The following is a 19,713-nucleotide window of genomic DNA, read 5'->3' as shown; positions in this document are numbered from 1 at the left end:
ATTTTCTGCCTGAAATTAATTTCACAAGAATCTCAGTCAGTATCTGATCCATCCCAATGATTTATACATTTATAAATATACCGTACATATCTCTTCCATGTATTAGGGATTGCTATGCAATGTACGGTATATTTATGATATGGAACACAGATATTAAGCCATTATCATTGTTTCTGCCACTTCAACTGTTAATTCACTTATTTCCCTTGTCCTCTTTTTGTCCTCTTGTCCTTCCCTCATTCCTCCCATCCATTATGTCTTCCTTCATCCATCCATCCATCTCTCTCTTGCCATTTATCCTTTAATTTATTCACTATTTACTGACTTTCCATGTTTTTCTATTGCTCCTGTAAACAGTTGGCCCACTACTCTAACCCAAGATGTCCAACAAGGCCCCAAGTGACGATGAGAAGTTCCTCTTCGTCGACAAGGACTTCATCAACAGCCCTATGGCGCAAGCCGACTGGTCGGCAAAGAAGCTGGTATGGATCCCCTCGGAGAAACATGGCTTCGAGGCTGCAAGCGTCAAGGAAGAGCATGGTGACGAGGTGCTGGTGGAGCTGGCTGACAACGCAAAGAAGCTGACGGTCAACAAAGATGACATCCAGAAGATGAACCCGCCCAAATTCAGCAAGGTGGAGGACATGGCTGAGCTGACCTGCCTGAACGAGGCCTCTGTGTTGCACAACATCCGCGAGAGATACTTCTCTGGGCTCATCTATGTGAGTGTTAAAACACACTGATATTATGCATATGCAAGCACAAAAAGAAAAACACACATTGATTGATTGATTGATTGAATACTGTATTAACAGTTTGCAAATAGTACAGTAGTACGATTATACAATGGTGCTAAAAGATAACACAAAAAGCCCTGAGGGCTCATTTCCATTGTGGTCCTGTGTATTCAATTCACAAACAAACAGAAAAGTATATATATAATATATATATATAAAGTATATATATATATATAAGTATATATAAGCACATGTAGGGACATTAAGTGAGAAACTGTTATACCGATGTAGGCTTTAACCACTTAAACCATACGTAATCTGTGGACGACAACTATGTTATTTTTATAAATGTGTAATCTCTACACTGAATCTCTTCTCCGAAAATAGCCGATCAACAAGCACACGATGCGTTGTGAGCTTGTTGATGGGCTATTTTCGGTGAATGTTCCCCCCATAATAGGGATGTTAGGACTCAAGTGGTTAAAATGTTCTGTTTCTCCTGGTGGTCTTACCTTACAGACGTACTCTGGCCTGTTCTGTGTGGTGGTGAATCCATACAAAATGCTGCCCATCTACTCAGAGAAGATCATTGATATGTACAAAGGAAAGAAACGCCATGAAGTTCCACCTCACATCTACTCTATCACTGACAACGCCTACAGGAACATGATGCAAGGTAATTCCACTGTGTACATGTTCATTTAAAGTAATACTCAACAAAAGTTATTAATCTTTCACTGTATGTTTTTCACGATAACCATTCCACATAAATGTGTTTTTTGACAACATCTCTAAACACTATTAAACACTATATTTATTCGCAAGTGCCTTCGCACTCGTGTCCAAATGATGTAGGCACTGGATATGAGCTGGACATTTTTACAGTTAATAAATTCAATTTCTGACAACTTGTTACAAAATATCCTTGGGTGCTAGGACCCAGAGCCATACAGTATGTGAGGCCCTGTGCGAAGACAGCAGTGCAAGGCCTTTTCAATTCTACCGGGTGCACGGCAACAAACTCCTTGCAACAAACTCAGATATATCTTTGTAATCCAATTGCGATACAACCTCTCTATCCATTGAAAGGATGGCAAGTTGTAAATAAAATAAATAGCTTTAACCTTGAGAAACTGCGCTCGCCAGAGGCAACAGGGGCTGGTCAATAAAGTTTTAAGAGCAACTTCACAGTGTGGGAACGTTCTATCCGTTCTTTTAATCTTTTTTTTTTTTCAGCATGTTTCAAATTTCCTCCATTTGTCTTGTTGGCTCAACTTCACCACACAAATACACCACACACAAGTGTCAAACGTGCCCCTGCGCCCAAAACTGATGTAACGTCGCGTAAATTAAGCAAAACTTAAACCTTTTATGATTAGAGTTGATGATGGGTGCACTGGTAAACCTGTGCTTACAGTAAATGTCTGAGGAAGATTGTAGACTTCTGAGTGGTTTGTCTCCCTTACAGATTAATTGATTCCAGGGTCATGCCCACTTGAGCATGCACAGTATACTGTAGTATCCAGGTGCAGGACAAACAGAAGATTAAGTTCAGCCATAATAAAGTTCAGCCACACACTATATTCTCCCACTTTTTACTACAAGTTCAGTGTTTTGATCACGTGTGGATCGTCATCAGGAATAATGCCCTCTTGATCCCAGGTTAACCTGAGGTGTTTTGGCTGCTCTCTCAGAGGAGAGAGGAGATTTAGCTTTAAAGATGGGCGAAAGACAAGAAAACATGTCACTATTTTAGCCCTCCATCTCTCTATACCTTTAAACTTTAGAAATGTTAGCCTTTGCTCTGTGTAAATGCCACAGCTTCAACCATTAAGACCACGGTATTTTAGTATTGTAGTGGGTGTATATCCTACCTTCCTACATTATTTCCTGTTGCAGAGTTGAGTGATTTAGATGTCACATTCAGTGTTAGTCTTTTGCACTTTCAGGGCAAAGAAGGAGACTTCATAATGGAGATAGACATTATGGGGAGAAACCAGCTTACACCCTAGTCTTTCCACTAACCACTTGTTTAAAAAATGGTCGATCTACAAGCTCGCAAACCGTCGCATTGTAATGCATTTTGAACTTGTAGATCTGTTATTTTAGAACATCTGTAAAAAAAAATGTTTTTAAAAAGTTAAATGTATAATGACATGCCCAAAATAGGGACGTTCAAAGTGGGTAGTTCTTGGTTTGCAATGTAATTGCATCATGTATCGTACTGTAGGCTTATCAAAAGAATTTAGATCGAACTCTGCCCAGAAAATCATTAACCAGACAAGCAGAAGTATGCTGTTGCCATTTGCCAATGTGCTGACACTGTCCTGTGACACTGTGAATTTTGTGAATATCCGCATCTAAGTACTGTGGCTCTAACTGTCAAACCACAAATGATTAGTTACATTGATAAAGTATCTGTATATCTTCACTTAGACTGCCTCTAGAGTCTAGACTAGTAAACTGTTCCTCTCTGGTCAGTGGGTCCCTGCAAAAACATGACCTTGAATGTGCACTGAGAGTGATGTAATGTTTCACTTCTCTCCATTGTTCAAAGTGCTATGGGATGATGTGAGAACCTGATTTAGACTCTTTACTTTTGACAAACACCATTATGTCATCCTTGCTCAAGTTGATCTATGACGTAGTCTACTGTAGCTCTATTTCCAGTAGCCCTGGACAAGTGGGACACAGTTATTCAATTGTAAGTTATAATGTAAGTGATAGTGCAGTGATTATATTATACACTCGGCACACGTTGCTCAATGTCTTAGAATTTATTTTGTAAAGACTCATTAATGTATCATGTTCTTCTAGGGCCGGTCTAATATTGAAAACTACTGCTTGTACATTTCTAAAGGGACACAGTCACAGAGTGTGGGTGGACATTTGTTTGGATATGTTGTCTACAACTTTTTCATTGCCTGAAAACTGTTCATTGCCTGGCTAAACAACTTAACTTTTAAGCAACACAAGTTACACAAATCCATTTGGCCACATCCCTTTTGGTAAGAAACCTATAATATTTACACATGATTTGGTGTCCAACCACGCGAGGTGTATGTTATGAAAGGCTTTTACACAGCTACATTTACTAATTATTACTTTCACATCATGATAACATTTAAGAAGATTTCACTGCTTAAATCTGACCAAATGGTTCTTTAAAGCACTATTGTTAGGGAGTATTTAGACTGTTAGATTGTTCATGTGAACAGGAAATAGAGTAGCTTACACTAAGTAATCATAAGGATGCCAAGCAAGTATCATTGTAAGACAGGATAATACGTATTACTGTTATGGACAGTTTTTAGGAATGTCTTTGGCTGCAGTCCATTTCATGTCAAGTTTTGATGAACTCTTACAAGAATTAAGCTATCAGGCCGTAATGTATTGCACACTGTTGTAAATTCAATTGTGTACATGCAGGACTATTTTAGACTCCATCGTCTTTGCACTCTGCAAACGGTTGTCTTTGGATATAGAGTTGTTTATAAATACAGTAAACAAGAAGGGACAAGATTAATTGGCGCTTGTCGTGGTATTTGGACTACCCTCAAAATTTAAAACACGCTAGTAACTTTATGGATTCTTTGGCAAGTTCCTGCAGGAGACAATAATAATCGAACAGTATTGAACACTATATTGAATTTACTGTAGCAACAGATCTTATAGATACAGTTACAGTGCAGAGAATCCTCCTCAACACTAATAATAACTAATAATAACAACTCACTAATAATCAAAGTATTATTTCATACATTCAGTCAGGAACTGTCACAAATCATAAATCACAAGGTGTCTTCTTGTAGTCATTAAAGTAATTTGTTATGACCAGAACGAGTACTTCAAAGACCGTTCATTAAACCCTTACTTTCTGATAAATGTGTTGAATGGTAGGGGTTTGTTATTGTTAATGCATCAGTAGGAATCCCCACGATGTGATGACTAATGGGCCACACTAAATGCTACGGTTGAATATTCATATCACTACAGTGAAAGTGGTGCATACCTACATAACTGCATAACAAACATCTGCATGCTTGATATAGTATCTGCAATTATCTGTGATCACAGTAAGCTTATCACTGCATCGAGTAATGCAGCATGACCTCTAAGGTCATTCTTCAGAATTAGCTTTGGTCTTTGACTTTGATGTTGTGGAGATAAACATAAGGGGTACTGTTCCCAAAAATGTTACTGTAGAGAACATTTTTTTGAAAATGTATTTGTCAATGACGAGCAAACCACTGTCAAGCAAAAGCCCACATAAGGTTATTCAGAAGTGAAGTGAGCAATGTACATTTTCTATTTAAAGCAGTTTAGTTCAAGTAGGACAAAGTGTAACAAAATGATTTGTTAGTACCCCCCCCCCCCCCCCCCAATATCAGTGATATTTACTTGACACACAGGTCATGGGCTTTGCTTTGTTTTGTAATATAAGATTTACTGCTTCACTTCAGTGGATAAGGACTTAACTGAGTTTTAATAAAGACAGTGAAGTACAGTACAGAATGAGCTCTGGATGGAAAGCTATCTGAGAATCTCATTCTTTATTGTGCTTTCTCTGCCTCTGATGTCCGTTTCAACCTCAGCTGTAAGAGTGTAAGAGGTTCTGCTATTGTTGAATTTGGACCTGTTTTTGACGTCCTCTCATTGCTTGATATCTCACTTTCTCTCTCCCATCTTTCGCCTAGCAACCCCCCCCCCCCACACACTTCTTTTTCTCTCTCTCACTCTCTCTTCATCTGCCTTAATTAGGAAGTGAATACAGAGAACAGGCAGCATTCTGTATGTGTTTGTGTGCTCGTGTGCGTATGTGTGTGCGTGTGTGTACTGTGTGCATGTGTGTGTGTGTGTGTGTGTGTGTGTGTGTGTGTGTGTGTGTGTGTGTGTGTGTGTGTGTGTGTGTGTGTGTGTGTGTGTGTGTGTGTGTGTGTGTGTGTGTGTGTGTGTGTGTGTGTGTGTGTGTGTGTGTGTGTGTGTAAAAGGAATGGAACTATTGGAACCAATGGATCTGCAGAGACTCTGGCCAAGTCCTGTCCAAAATAAGAAATTGTTTATAGTTCAGCGAAGGCCATTGTAGACTGTAGTTGTACTGCACAACCTGACGGCCACTGTCTAGGACTGTAAGAGCACAGCTCTGCACATGCAATGTGTCTTCTTCTCCATGTGTTATAACATAACATATTTCATCCTATCTCCTACTCTCTCTCTCACACTTAACACGCACGCACGCACACGCACACGCACACGCACACGCACACGCACACGCACACGCACACGCACACGCACACGCACACACACACACACACACACACACACACACACACACACCTTTCCCAACTACAGTCTCACCTCTTTCATTGTTCGCCTCCATCACGTGACCCCCCTGGCTGTTCCTGAAGTATAGCTCTCTAAAGGGTCATGTTTAGACTAAGCCAAGCCCAAGAATCCGTCATGTGATAATTGATCTAATAATGCTAAAATGTTCTCTCCTTCAACAGTGCACCCTCACACTCACCCTGCCCTGGGTAGCTTGTATTTGAAGAGATACAGTTACAAAGTAGCCATACATGGACATGATGGACACAGAATATTCTCTAAGTAGTACAACCTTCTATTTCAGGGAACTGTGTTATGATGACTCATTGCTTAGCATCTTGAGAGCTTAATTTCATAGGTATTGTCAAGGTGTTTTTTATATGGCTTTCCAATGCCTTTACAATAATGCAGAATGATGTAGATGTAGACACTAGAGATTAATCCTCAGATAGACACAGAAAAACACAGAAAAATATTAAATGATAAATGAAGTCATGTCCCCTCATATAGTTATAATACAGACAGACTGACCAACATGCTAAATACAACTATAGTATTTAGCTTTACCAGTAAAATGTTATGTTTTTCATATGAAATGGCAGTAGCAGTATCGTTATATAGAACTGTTTGATGCTCACATATTTTAGGAGTTGCGCTAACATTACAAACCTTATTTTTTGTTTCTACAGACCGTGAGGACCAGTCCATTCTCTGCACGTAAGTGAAAATGTTTCTCTCAAATGCACCTTTGTTGATTTTTCCCCATGTTTTTCCTAAACATCACATTTCCCCATGTTTTTTCCTAAACATCACATCACTGAAAGCAAGAGGGAATAGAACTGTTACATAAAGCTTACGTAAACAGAGTGAAACAAATGAGACATCTCTCTAATCTAACATCAACTGGTCTCCACCAGCTAACCTGCATGCGTAGTATATTAATGAGGAACCTTTTGGCCTTGTTTTGTCACTGTTATTTCAGCTGCGTTCTTTACTATGCTTCATGATATTTTAATACATCAGCAGGAAGTTTTGCCGTATTTCGTTGAAGCCTCAGTGGCCATGTGTTCATCCACAAGAGGGAACGGTCCCAGTGGACTGTGGGGTTAGACTTGCTCTCCTCGCAGACCCAAGCGCAGGAAGTGTACCCTGTGTCCTGATGATACAAGCAGATTAGCTTCCCAAATGTTTGGGCTCCTTTTGTTTGTTTACTTCTTTGAAAGTTATTATTGAGAGTTTCAACTTGGGGATAGGAGTTCCAGTGAGAAATGGCCTTTCTTTATCTAGCATTAATAGCCTGAAGACTTGCCTGAGACTGACATTTATTTAATTAAAAAAAACAAGTCACCATTCGCTAATCGCCTTTCATGTGTTTAAGACTGTGAGAGTAAATGCAGCATGCTCCATCACCCAGAGTAATATTCTTATTCACTGGGATTGTGTATACATACACAGATTGTACAGAATATTGTTACATTTGAATATATAACTTCTACTAACCATAGCATCTGATAGTTTACTGTACATGTATTACATACAGTAGGTGCATACTCCACTAAAGCCCATTGTTTGCCATGTAGTCAATGACAGCTGGCCTGTTGTTAACACAAACTATTTAGGACACAGCTATTCAAATAAATAAAGTAACTGGAGGGATAAGAATACTGTAAGTGCAATTATAATGCATTCAACTCGATGAATGTCCTATGTTCCCACTGTTAACCAGATTAACCCTGGTATCCCTATTGTGGGCATACTAGTAGGCCTATTACAGGCAAAACCTTTTTAAACATTTCATAAAATGTTGAAAACTTTCAAATAATTCCCAAACAATTCAAAAATAGCGAAAATAGCTGTTCTACAAGCTCACAGCATGTCACATTGCAATGCAATTGAGCTATTAAACTTGATGGCTGGGAAACAGTAGCACCATTGCTGTGAATGAAGCATCCGATGTTCCAAGTGAAGGGAATGAGAGGAAATGCTCCTCCTTACAATCTGCTTAAGGCTCAGTCTTTCCTAAAATCATTGGTGCCAGGATGGAGCAAATTCTCTGATCGCATCAGACCATTTCCTCAAATAACCAAAGAATTATTTTATCAAAGAGAATGTTTGGAGAAGTTGGACATGGTATTTTGTCCTGTATCTTTACTGGTATTTGACGGTGATAGTGATGATCACTTGTCATTGTTGACAAGTGACTAACTTAGAGGCAATACTATAGATAGTATATTACTTAACCACTTAAAACCTATATACTGTAGGCTACTACTTAGTTGACTGGGGTCCCCCCAGGGGCTCTATACTAGCTCCGCTCCTTTTTTACCTCAACACCAAATCTCCAAACTCACAACGTGCAGCTTGTAGATCTGCTATTTTTGACGAAGAATAGATTTTTTTTTTTAAATATATATATATACAAACTGTACAGTATATTTATTTATTTATTTTTGATTAATGAAGCCCTGTGGAACCAGAGTAGAAGCTCCCTATCTGGTCCATCATGCAGAACTACAATGATTGGAGGATAACTGTTGTAAGCAAGCCTTTGGAGCCATATATGGGAGAAAGTATTCTCCCATGTACATGGAATGTCATGTATGGCATTAGCATGTGTATGTGTGTGTGTGTGTGTGTGTGTGTGTGTGTGTGTGTGTGTGTGTGTGTGTGTGTGTGTGTGTGTGTGTGTGTGTGTGTGTGTGTGTGTGTGTGTGTGTGTGTGTGTGTGTGTGTGTGTGTGTTGTTACACTGGTATAGCAAAAATGACCAGCAGGATAATCTGTTACGTTGGTGTGGGGAAGAGATCTAGGGAAGATAACATTTGCTTCGCGAACATACCGTAACATTCACACAGTAGTTGTTAACCATTCCTAGTAACAGTGTTGTGAATGCATGTGAAGTATACAGTGACTTTCTGCAATCTCAGCTGAATATGGTAAAGGTGGACCAATGGGTTAGGGATTTCATGTATTTAATGTATTCATGCCAGTCTGGCAGTCCTAATCCACAGCTTTGCACTGAGAATGCACCATGGAAAATACTAGCTGGGAGCCAGCTACATCTATTATCAATATTGTGACATTTCATTTTGACAGGGTCACCAGTTTGTTTCCTTCACAAATTTTCCTACAGTACTTTCCTTTTTTTCTTATTTTTTTTGGTAAATGTTATTATTTTTTGCATTTTATTTTGGATGGGAGAATGTAGAGAGACAGGAAAGATAGGGCAGAAAGAGGGGGAGTGCCGCGAGACATGACAGGGATTGGATTCAAACTCGGGTCCTCGTCACGACTCACAAGGAGAATGTGATCGTGCACAACTGGCTAGGCCACCAGTCAACCCCTACTTTACTTTATTAATATGTATTGTATGCAATTGTAAAACCTACACTACCATGAAGAATCAGGATGTTGTTGAAAAGTGTGGATCCGTAGTCTACCCTCTGTACCCTGAGCTTGGTTAAAGCTGAGTGTGTATTTACAAGAGGAATCCCCTTGAAGTAGCTGTCCATCTTGGGATTTGTGAATTCTGTGGGAGATCAGTGGGTGTGTAGTCGAGAGTCTAGAACTACTACTGTGTTAAGTCCAAATTGCAGCTTATGCCCTATAGAGGGGGCTCTATAGTCTTTTGAGTTTGTATATTAAACACTAAAAGTGATTACTAATCTCTCCTTTGTCTATGTCTGTTTATAGACAAGTTAGATAACCGTTATATGGTTAGTAAAAATTGCTGCTGAAATTCGGATGTCAGATAATCTTGGGTTTAATTGAGGGTATCAGACTGAACGGGGCACCAGTGGATACTAATGTTCCATAGGTGGTTCTGTTATCATATGATGTTGCTTTGGAGTAAGGGGTTATAGATAGGGTAACTTAAAAGGAAATTGTTGATGATTTTCTGACGTAGTTACTTGGCAGTTTGAAGACCATATAGGCTGGAGTATAGGTGGAGCCTCTTTAAATCTGAATTTACTATCTACTATGGCTTGTGGCAGGAGAGTGAGTTGTTATATGTCCTTACCAGGTCTGAAATACAGGACAGAGTTGATTCCTCTGTAAGCTGCCAAACCGAGCCCTAAGACAGAGCTATGGTGGATCTCGTACTCATGTTGCCTTTTATGGACGTGTGTGTGTGTGTGTGTGTGTGTGTGTGTGTGTGTGTGTGTGTGTGTGTGTGTGTGTGTGTGTGTGTGTGTGTGTGTGTGTGTGTGTGTGTGTGTGTGTGTGTGTGTGTGTGTGTGTGTGTGTGTGTGTGTGTGTGTGTGTGTGTGTTTAAGTGTATGCAAGAGCGTGTTGTTTGTGTCTGCTGAACTAATGGCAGATGGGTCTGGGATTGTTCAACATTGTGTCTGTCTCAGAGACGAAAGAGGAAAAAAAGGAAAGGTGTGCTTGCTTCTGTTTGAAACATTAACACAAATACTGAGTTATTTCAATATCCAATAATATTCTAAGTTAAAGTTAATTTAAAACATACATTCCTATTGATATGGATGAATTATATAAGTGAACAAAAGTTCATTTATATAGGTACAAAATAAATAGGTCATGGTTGTAAGCTATGCACTTGAGGAAACCATTTGCTGCATGTCACTTCCCGTCTCTCTCCATCAGAATCCTCTCCTTGTTTCCTGTGTCTCTCCACTATACTTCATATTTTATACTATAGGCTACTATGCCAGACCCATTGTGCAAAAAAGTGCTAGATTATCTTTGTGTGTGTTTTTTGTACTTACTATAGTTAGTGTGATGTGTTGTTATGGGGCCCAGAAGTCTAATCTGCTTCCTGGATCTGAAGTCTGTCTGAGTATACACAGCCTGAGTGTTCAATTATGGGTCAATTTTCTTTTTTACAATCGCTGAGTTAACTTAAAGCAGAGGATTCTACTGTGCAGAGATCAGAATGAAACTGGACCATAACATTGTGGTATGTGTCAGGCGATGGTGTGTGTGTGTGTGTGTGTGTGTGTGTGTGTGTGTGTGTGTGTGTGTGTGTGTGTGTGTGTGTGTGTGTGTGTGTGTGTTATCTCCACATGATTTCAATGCAATTATACTGAGTTGCTGAACTGTGAACAGTGAACTTGTGTGTTGTTCATCATCTTGCTCAGCCTCTCTCTTTTACGTCTCTCCCATTCCTGTTTTCCCCCAATAGTTAATCCCCCTCTCCCTTTCTCTCTCAGTGGAGAGTCTGGCGCAGGAAAGACAGAGAACACCAAGAAAGTAATCCAGTATCTGGCTGTTGTGGCTTCCTCCCACAAAGGCAAGAAGGACACCAGTGCTGTAAGTATCAAGTGCATGTACTGCACTGTAAAGCAGCCATTTGTGTCGAAAGTTGTGTCAAATCTCCCTTTTTCTTCACTTTTTTTGGACACTTAAGCCTATTATACTTTATCGTATGACAGCGTCGCAGACCAAAAGTAGCAGAACTATGAGCTCACGACGTGTCACACCCACGACACGCTGTGAGCTCATAGATCTGCTATTTTAGGTCCACGACGCTGTCGGATGACAAAGCTTAAATTAAGCCCTACGCAGTAGGCCTATGTGGGAAACTGCTCTATTTAATCTTGTATCGCCATTTCCTCCAAATAAAGGACGTAAAGGGACAACAGTTGGCCTACGTGAGTAAAGGGGAATGCCTGGAGTGTTTTTTTTGCGTGTGGTGTTTGTGTGTATTCCTTCCTTAGGTTAAAAACTGCATGCGAGATAGTACTCTCACTGAGTTACAAGACTAATTCAATTTTGTTTTGGTTTACACCAATGGTTTTTCTCCGGTCAAGATCCCAAACGTTATTGTTCTTGAGCTCAGGAACAACACAGGTTTTGACAACAACATCACTGATTTCAGTTTAGGCATCTTTTTTTGTACAAAACAAGAGCACAAGAGTGCCCTCTGACTGCATGATATATGCTGTACTACTGAATTGCAGTCAATTTTCCAAATCCAAATGTTTCATTAAGACGGCCCCTGTACTGATGGAGCTGATGTTGTTCTTCGCTTTACCCATCTTCCACGATCACCCTTTCACTGCCACTGGAAGGACATTGGAACCCTGCCCCACCCCTGACAGTGAAAGGGTCCATCACAGATCAACTACTGTAGCACCGTGTGAGCATGCCCATCTCCTCTTCTTCCTGTCTATATCAAACAAACAACATCGTATCCTATACCACTGGTTCTCAGCGTCCGGTCTGGGGACCACCAGCGGTCCAAATGGGTTATCTCTGGGACCCCAATCTACACTGAAACATCTGCAGTGTTAATTTAACTCTCACAGTGTACACATGAAACCAAATGGACCTCGTTCCATTTGTACACTCTCAGAGTTACAGACCTTGTATCGGTCCATTTGGACGCCTGGTGGTTCCTGGACCGACGCTGAGAACCAGTGCACTAGCTGTTGTGTGCTACCATAGGGAGTGTCGTGGCCATTTTGCTCCGTGGATTTCTTGTGGAGCACCTTGTGGTTTGCACAGTGTGGACTTTCTCAAACTCTTGTGTATTTGTGACCTTCCCTGCTGGAAAAAAAAACAGCATGCATGACTAGCACAATACATGCTGGGTATACCAGTAAGACCAGCACATGTTGTGTTTTGGTGCTGGTATGCTGGTGACCAGCATGGTATGCTGGTGATTGGATGCTGGTGATGGGATGGTGGTGGTGATTGGATGCTGGTGATGGGATGCTTGGTAAACTGTGATACTACTCTGGTCAACAGTAATAGATTCTGAGAATGTTAGCCTGTTCACCAGGGTGGGATACTGGTGTGCTAGTCAGACAACCATATCAAAACCATTCTAAAGAAGTCAGGTCAAATATTACAGTGCTTGTACGGTATAGGAATTATATGACAATAGAGACAAGATTTTCATAAAATGATCTGGATAGAAATGATGAAAAAGCTGTGACTATTTCATCTTTCCCAGACAGACAGACAGACAGACAGACAGACAGACCCTCTTCTAGATTGGCTAGACTCCTGCTGAGCCACAGCGTAAAAACATTTTTGGAACACACTTCAGAGGAGTCCTGAGTAGGACTGAGTGTCCTGAATCTGATTCCCTGGCTGTGGTTGATGTCTGGTGTGTTGGTTTGGACGTTAAGGATTAACTTCTAGGTCATGTCAAAGTTTGTCTTTGTCATTAACCTGCTAACCCTCAATCGTATTGAGGTGGACAAAGTACACAACCCCAATACTTGAGTAAGAGTACAGATACTCTTGGTCAAATTTACTCCATTACAAGTAAAAGTAGCTCAGTCAAAATATTACTCATGTAAGAGTAAAAAAGTTATTACTTTTAAATATACTTAAGTATTCAAAAGTACATGCTTTGAAAAATACTTAAAGTACAAGTAAACGTAAAAGTAGGAGTACATTTCTTAATTTTCATATCAACAAAATGCTGTAATGTTTTCACAATGAATTTATAGGACCTTGTAACTCTTGTTTCAGATAAGTACTGTAACTCTCTGAAACCACCTGCACTGCATGCACTAATGTGCTTGCTTGTAGAACCACTACATTATACAAAGCCTGCAGAAACACATATAAAAACATAGAAATGACTGAGGAACCAGAACTAAATACTTTTACTCCTATACACCTATACAAGATGTACTGTAACAAAGAGGCGAGCGGAGGGGGAAGCCAGAAACACGACTAGTGTGAGAGTAGAAGTTAGGCCAATTGCATTTTAGGGAAGAAAATGAAATTGGCAACCTAAAGGCAAAACCGCACCAATGCAACTAGTCACAACTCCTTGCAACAAAAACATTTTAAGGTCAATCGCACCAATGCATCTCCTTGCAACTGCCATTGGGGATAATGGTTGCAAGTGGTTGCAAGTAGTTGCATGTTGCAAGGAGTTGCATGGCGAATCATTGGTGTGGATGTGGAGTGGGCTTAAAAGTACTGAGTACTTTACAGCCTTCCTAGAAATGTACTCGAGTAAAAGTAAAATATTTGTCTTGGAAATGTACTCAAGTAAGAGTACTAAGTATCAAAAAAATGTAATACTCAAGTAAAGTACAGATCCTCAGAATCTGTACTCAAGTAAAGTTCTCAAGTACATTTACTCCGTTACTGTCCACCACTGCATATTCCTGAGAAAGAGAGTGCTACTGTACAGAGAATATGCTGCCCAGGCTCCCACGGACATTGACCAAACAAGAACAAAATTAGAATTTTCTTCCTGGATTGCTCCCTCCTCTCCAGTTTACAATGTCTCTGCTCTCTTTCTCTTCCTCCATGCTTCTCTCTGATTCTGCTTTTCTCTCATGCACTCACCTGGAGTGATCTGAAATAGAGGATAGACCTTCGATTCTCTATATCTGCTAAAGTATTAAACAGTGTTAGTGTAAACCTGTTCTGTCACCTTATATATCTTCCTTTCTATTTCTCTGCTATTTCCATTTTCATTCCTGTCTTTCCCTCAGTGACTGAAGCCAACAGGACTCTCTGCTTTCCTTTGCCAACTCTGACCTGTATCTGGTCATCTGGTCTGTATCTAAACTCTTTTTCTTAACTATTGAATATAGAACTGAGACACTTTTTTAATTAAATCTAATTGCATTCTGATTAACTTTACCTTCATGACACCATTATTAATGTCCTCATTTTACTTTTGAAAAATCTGATCACAAAAGATCACAAAGTCTACCAAAGTAGCAATTGTGCGCTTCTTCTCCGCTGCATTTAAGCACGGTCACAGGGTAGCTGAAGGTCTCTTTTTAAGAGAGCGTGTTAGTAAGTTAGATGTCTGGTGTTACTGATGATGCTGGTAGGCTGATGTGGGCCCCTTTGATCAGGTGGATTAGCGCAACACTGTGCGAAAGGGTAATCAGCCATCGCCATGCTCCTCTTATGCACTCGCAGCCTCCACACTGGAACTGCAGCTGAAACACATCCACAATGTGTGAAATTATTAAACTTTTCTCCTTTCCTTCTTAATTCAGCGGGAATTTGTTCACCTTTTAGCTCTATGTATTTCTACTTCTGAAAACATTCACTAAGAGCTGTTTAGGTATTTAATCAACACATTGATTTGAATAGTTTGATTCAAATCAATCAATTGTTTCATTTTACCATAGAATCTCAATGGAGATTAGGTGATTCAAATGACAGCATCTTTTTTTTTTACATCATTTGCCTTTGAAATGTATTTTTCCACTTTTCACTGTTACAGTCATTCTCCAACTCACCCCTCCACAACCCCGTTCAGCACCTCCCGATCCCACCGTACCTGTGTATATCACCAGTTACTGTTTAATGACATATTTATGTTTACCTATGTCCAAACCAGGGCGAGCTGGAGAAGCAGCTCTTGCAGGCCAACCCTATTCTGGAGGCCTTCGGAAATGCCAAGACCATCAAAAATGACAACTCCTCTCGATTTGTGAGTTTACCCACACAGGAAAACGTTTTGAGTGTGACGCTAGATTTCAGAGTGTCTATTAATTGTATGAAGGTGATCATTCAGTCGACACACAACTGCTGTGTTTGTATTTTATAAGTCTTGTGGAAACCATCATTCCATCCATAACCTCCACATCATCTTTCCTACAGGGTAAATTCATCCGTATCAACTTTGATGTAAACGGGTGGATCGTTGGAGCCAACATTGAAACCTGTATCCTCATATCGTGTAACAGTCAGTGATGCATTGCTCCCGTTCAGCTCTTACCCTGGAAAAACACTTTGATCAGCAAACATTAACTCTAGTCCCCAAAGTCTGCATTTTCTCACAGATTCCTGTAAGAAGTGTCGATTCCCTGCATGGTAAACACTGTGGTGTGTCTGTGGCACCTTGCACCGTGTGTGTGTGTGTGTGTGTGTGTGTGTGTGTGTGTGTGTGTGTGTGTGTGTGTGTGTGTGTGTGTGTGTGTGTGTGTGTGTGTGTGTGTACGTGCGTGCGCGTGTGCGTGCACGTGCGCACAATCATTTGCAGGTGCATGTGTGTCTGTCAGATTAGAGATTCAGCTTAACATTCCTTTGGAATCATCTTTAATTGGATACCGAGTCGATGAGCCTACACATCAAATTAACAAAACATCTCACTAGAAACGTATCCTGACACTGGTTATTTCTAGTATTGTTTACAGAATGCCTCATCTACAGTATACCATATGTGAGATCAGGTGATGAGAATTCTTGTCTTATCTCTAAAGTATGGTATTTCACTTTCCTCCTGTACGTTGATGGTTTCTGATGTGTTTTGAACCACGGTTCTCCAGTGGTATGGATAGAGGACCCTCCATCCTCTGTGCATGTGTATTGTCCTTAACAGCTGTTTGCTCTCAGACCTGTTGGAGAAGTCTCGCTGTATCAGACAGGCCAAGACAGAAAGAGCCTTCCACATTTTCTATTACATGATTTCTGGTGTCAAGGACAAGCTCCGTGGTAAGCTGCAGTTGCATCTAAATTACAACTTTTGTTCTTTTAGTAACTTAAGCCACAACAAATAGTAATAATAGGGATTTACAAGCTTACAAGGTGTCACATTGTGACACAGAAGGTTGTAGATCAGCTATTTGTGCTATTTTTGAATGTTTTGAAAATCTTTCATAATGGCATGTCTTTTATGGCATACCCAAAATAGGTACGTCGGTTTGAAAGTGTTTAATTGTTGTAAAATATACCAAAAGGCAAGTTAATTCAATGGTGATACAAGTCAGTTCAGGTCTGCTGCTGGTGTTTGGTTAGATTGCTGCTTCAGTTTACTTGATAATATTATGCTTTGTATTTAATTTTATTAGTTAACACATTCTGGGTAAGTTTGTCAAATGAGAAGTGCTATCTATATTGTATTGATTTATACTAACCTTCTGTCATTGCTATAGACCATATTCACACGGCGGCCATATTGCCATTAAGTCAATGAAATGCCACCCCAGTTGCCACCCCAGTTGCCACAGCAACGCAATGTTAAATTCCAAAATGGCCGCCATGTGAATATGGACTATGGAATCAGGCAATGTGAGAACAGCTCACAGAAGAAATCTTGTGACCCCAAACATATACATATTTATTCTACAACTACACAAACCAGAGTCAAAGACAGTGCACGCACACACGCACACGCACACACACACACACACACACACACACACACACACACACACACACACACACACACACACACACACACACACACACACACACACACACACACACACACACACACACACTGTGATCTCTGTAAATCTTCTGTCTTATATTTCCAGAGGAGCTGCTACTTGAGGACTTCAAGAACTACCGTTTCCTGAGTGCAGGCAATGTTTCGATCTCTGGCCAACAAGATGATGAGATGTATGAGGAAACCATGGAGGCTATGACAATCATGGGCCTCACCGAAGAGGAGAGAACTGGTACCAACCATAGCTCTGATTGGATTTGGGCTTTGCTACAATAGAATATGATACGATAGAATATGATAGTATACAGTAAGATGGATACAATTGAATAGGTTAGAATGGAATGGGTTGAAATGATGGGATGGTGTGTAGATGGATGGGGTGGGATGAGAGTCTATTCTGATGCAGCCACATTTAATTTTGAATATTTGTCATCACCAATGTCAATTCCTGTGTTGCCAATGACGATAGTTCTCTGTGATTCCTATCATGCCCTATGTCTTTTCTCTCTCTTCCAGGTATCCTGAAGGTGTGTTCCTCAGTAATGCAGCTGGGAAACCTTGAATTCAAGAAAGAGAGGAACCAGGAACAGGCCACCATGCCAGACAACACCGGTTAGATGCTCCAGTGTCATAAATGTTGTAAAATGGTCTTTATATTACACATATGAGGACGTATACCCAAATTGAATAGTTGTTCTGATTTTTTTTATTTTATATTTACAACATGGATTTGTAAATATACAAATAAATGTAATATTTAACATTTGTATATTGAATATATTTTTCTCTCTTCAGCGGCCCAGAAGGTGTGCCATTTGCAGGGCATAAACGTGACAGACTTTACCCGTGCCATCCTGACACCACGCATCAAAGTCGGCAGAGAGGTTGTACAGAAGGCTCAGACCAAAGAGCAGGTACCCGAGTCGCTGTGCTGTGCATGCTGGGAAATTTTCCAGACACAGTGAAAACATTATTTTCTGTATTCTTGACAGTTAGCTAAGATTATATTTCTTTGGGTTTTCACTTGAAGAACATCAATCTTGATATTTACCAAATTGAAATGGGTACAGCGTAATTCTGTAGCCCCTTTATCTTTTGCTGTTCACAGGTTTATTTTCCCCGCCAATTTCCACATCAAGAATTGTGTTAATGTGTTGATTAAATGCCAATCACAGGTCTAAAATCAAATCAATTATCAATGCTCTTAGATAACGTGTGTGTACTGTCTGTCAGGCTGACTTTGCTATTGAGGCCCTGGCAAAGGCCATGTTTGAGCGTCTGTTCCGCTGGCTCCTGGGTCGGGTCAACAAGGCCCTGGACAAGACCAAACGCCAGGGAGCCTCGTTCCTGGGAATTTTGGACATCGCCGGCTTTGAGATCTTTGAGGTAATGAGATGGTGATGATCACATGTGAATCACAAATCACTAAGCTTTCTGTTTAAGTGTCTACTAGTGGTATGTGAGGTATGCCATGTAACTCCTTTCACAGTGAAGCAAGCCATGTTTGATGGCTGTTTGGCTCGAAACACCGTAAAAGTTAGCCTGGTTCCAGACGAATCTGCCATTGCAAAAAAATGTGCCCTTGGCAGATAAGGTCTGGCCCCTCTCAATAGAGATTGGATTTCGGATCTTGCTCCGAAGTTGTGAGGGACTAATCAGGGCGTAATATCTACGCAGTGATATTAGTCTGGCCATGCCAGGCTACGTAAAAGTAGCCTCACTGTTGTGGTGAAAGCTTTTTCCTTGTATGTAGCATGTCATATTAAAATCAAACATAAAGTAAGCTATGAAAATGCACGTTTGTCCCACCAGAAGTGAATGTGTAAAATGATTTGCCTTGAGTGTTCACCTCCCCTCTTCCACCTCCCTCTTGCAGGACAACTCATTTGAGCAGCTGTGCATCAACTACACCAATGAGAGGCTGCAGCAGCTCTTCAACCACACCATGTTCATCCTGGAACAAGAGGAGTATTCGAGAGAAGGCATTGAGTGGAATTTCATCGACTTTGGCCTCGACCTGCAGCCGTGCATTGAACTCATTGAGAGGCCGGTGAGTGGGAAGCCACTAAGATATATGTTTCAAATTAGGTTAAACTACTGATCATCCACAGCATGAATATTTGTGTGCTATATAGTGTGCAGCACCCTGAAAGGTGGCAAAATGTAGTCAATTCTACCTCCTTTCTGCAGAACAACCCTCCCGGCATCCTTGCTCTGCTGGATGAGGAGTGCTGGTTCCCCAAAGCGACAGACGTCTCCTTTGTAGAGAAACTCATGAACACACAGGGCAACCACGTGAAGTTTGCCAAGCCCAAACAGCTCAAAAGCAAGACTGTGTTCTCTGTGCTTCACTATGCAGGGAAGGTGAGTATGACAGGTTACCCTTTTGACCAAGAGGTTTCTGAAACTCTCATAAAGTTTGAGAAAAGTAATGGGATTGGGAGGGTGTGTAAAATTAGAATGGCATGGATCGTCTTCTTTATGAACTGGTTCTACAAATATCTATTTCCAGAAGATA

At 40.5% G+C, this 19,713-nt stretch overlaps 1 protein-coding gene across 3 annotated transcripts in view; it reads left to right on the top strand.

Moving 5' to 3' along the window:
* The window catches only part of myh11a (myosin, heavy chain 11a, smooth muscle), a 43,795-nt gene that overhangs the window by 5,873 nt on the left and 18,209 nt on the right, over positions 1-19,713 (top strand). For all 3 annotated transcript variants that reach the window (XM_084046168.1, XM_084046169.1, XM_084046170.1), the window contains exons 2-14: positions 358-722; positions 1,257-1,413; positions 6,752-6,779; positions 11,239-11,338; positions 15,363-15,455; positions 15,626-15,689; positions 16,361-16,459; positions 17,284-17,427; positions 17,712-17,807; positions 17,991-18,109; positions 18,429-18,581; positions 19,072-19,245; positions 19,386-19,559. In XM_084046168.1, coding sequence (XP_083902294.1) covers positions 381-722; positions 1,257-1,413; positions 6,752-6,779; positions 11,239-11,338; positions 15,363-15,455; positions 15,626-15,689; positions 16,361-16,459; positions 17,284-17,427; positions 17,712-17,807; positions 17,991-18,109; positions 18,429-18,581; positions 19,072-19,245; positions 19,386-19,559 — 1,743 coding nt within the window. In that variant the 5' untranslated portion in view covers positions 358-380. The remainder of the gene's footprint in view (positions 1-357; positions 723-1,256; positions 1,414-6,751; positions 6,780-11,238; positions 11,339-15,362; positions 15,456-15,625; positions 15,690-16,360; positions 16,460-17,283; positions 17,428-17,711; positions 17,808-17,990; positions 18,110-18,428; positions 18,582-19,071; positions 19,246-19,385; positions 19,560-19,713) is intronic.

This window comes from Gymnoscopelus microlampas (assembly GCF_963454915.1).
Source record: "Gymnoscopelus microlampas genome assembly, chromosome: 2".
Lineage (NCBI taxonomy): Eukaryota > Metazoa > Chordata > Actinopteri > Myctophiformes > Myctophidae > Gymnoscopelus > Gymnoscopelus microlampas.
Note: the sequence above shows the minus strand (reverse complement) of the source record. Positions and strands in the feature narration are given on the sequence as shown.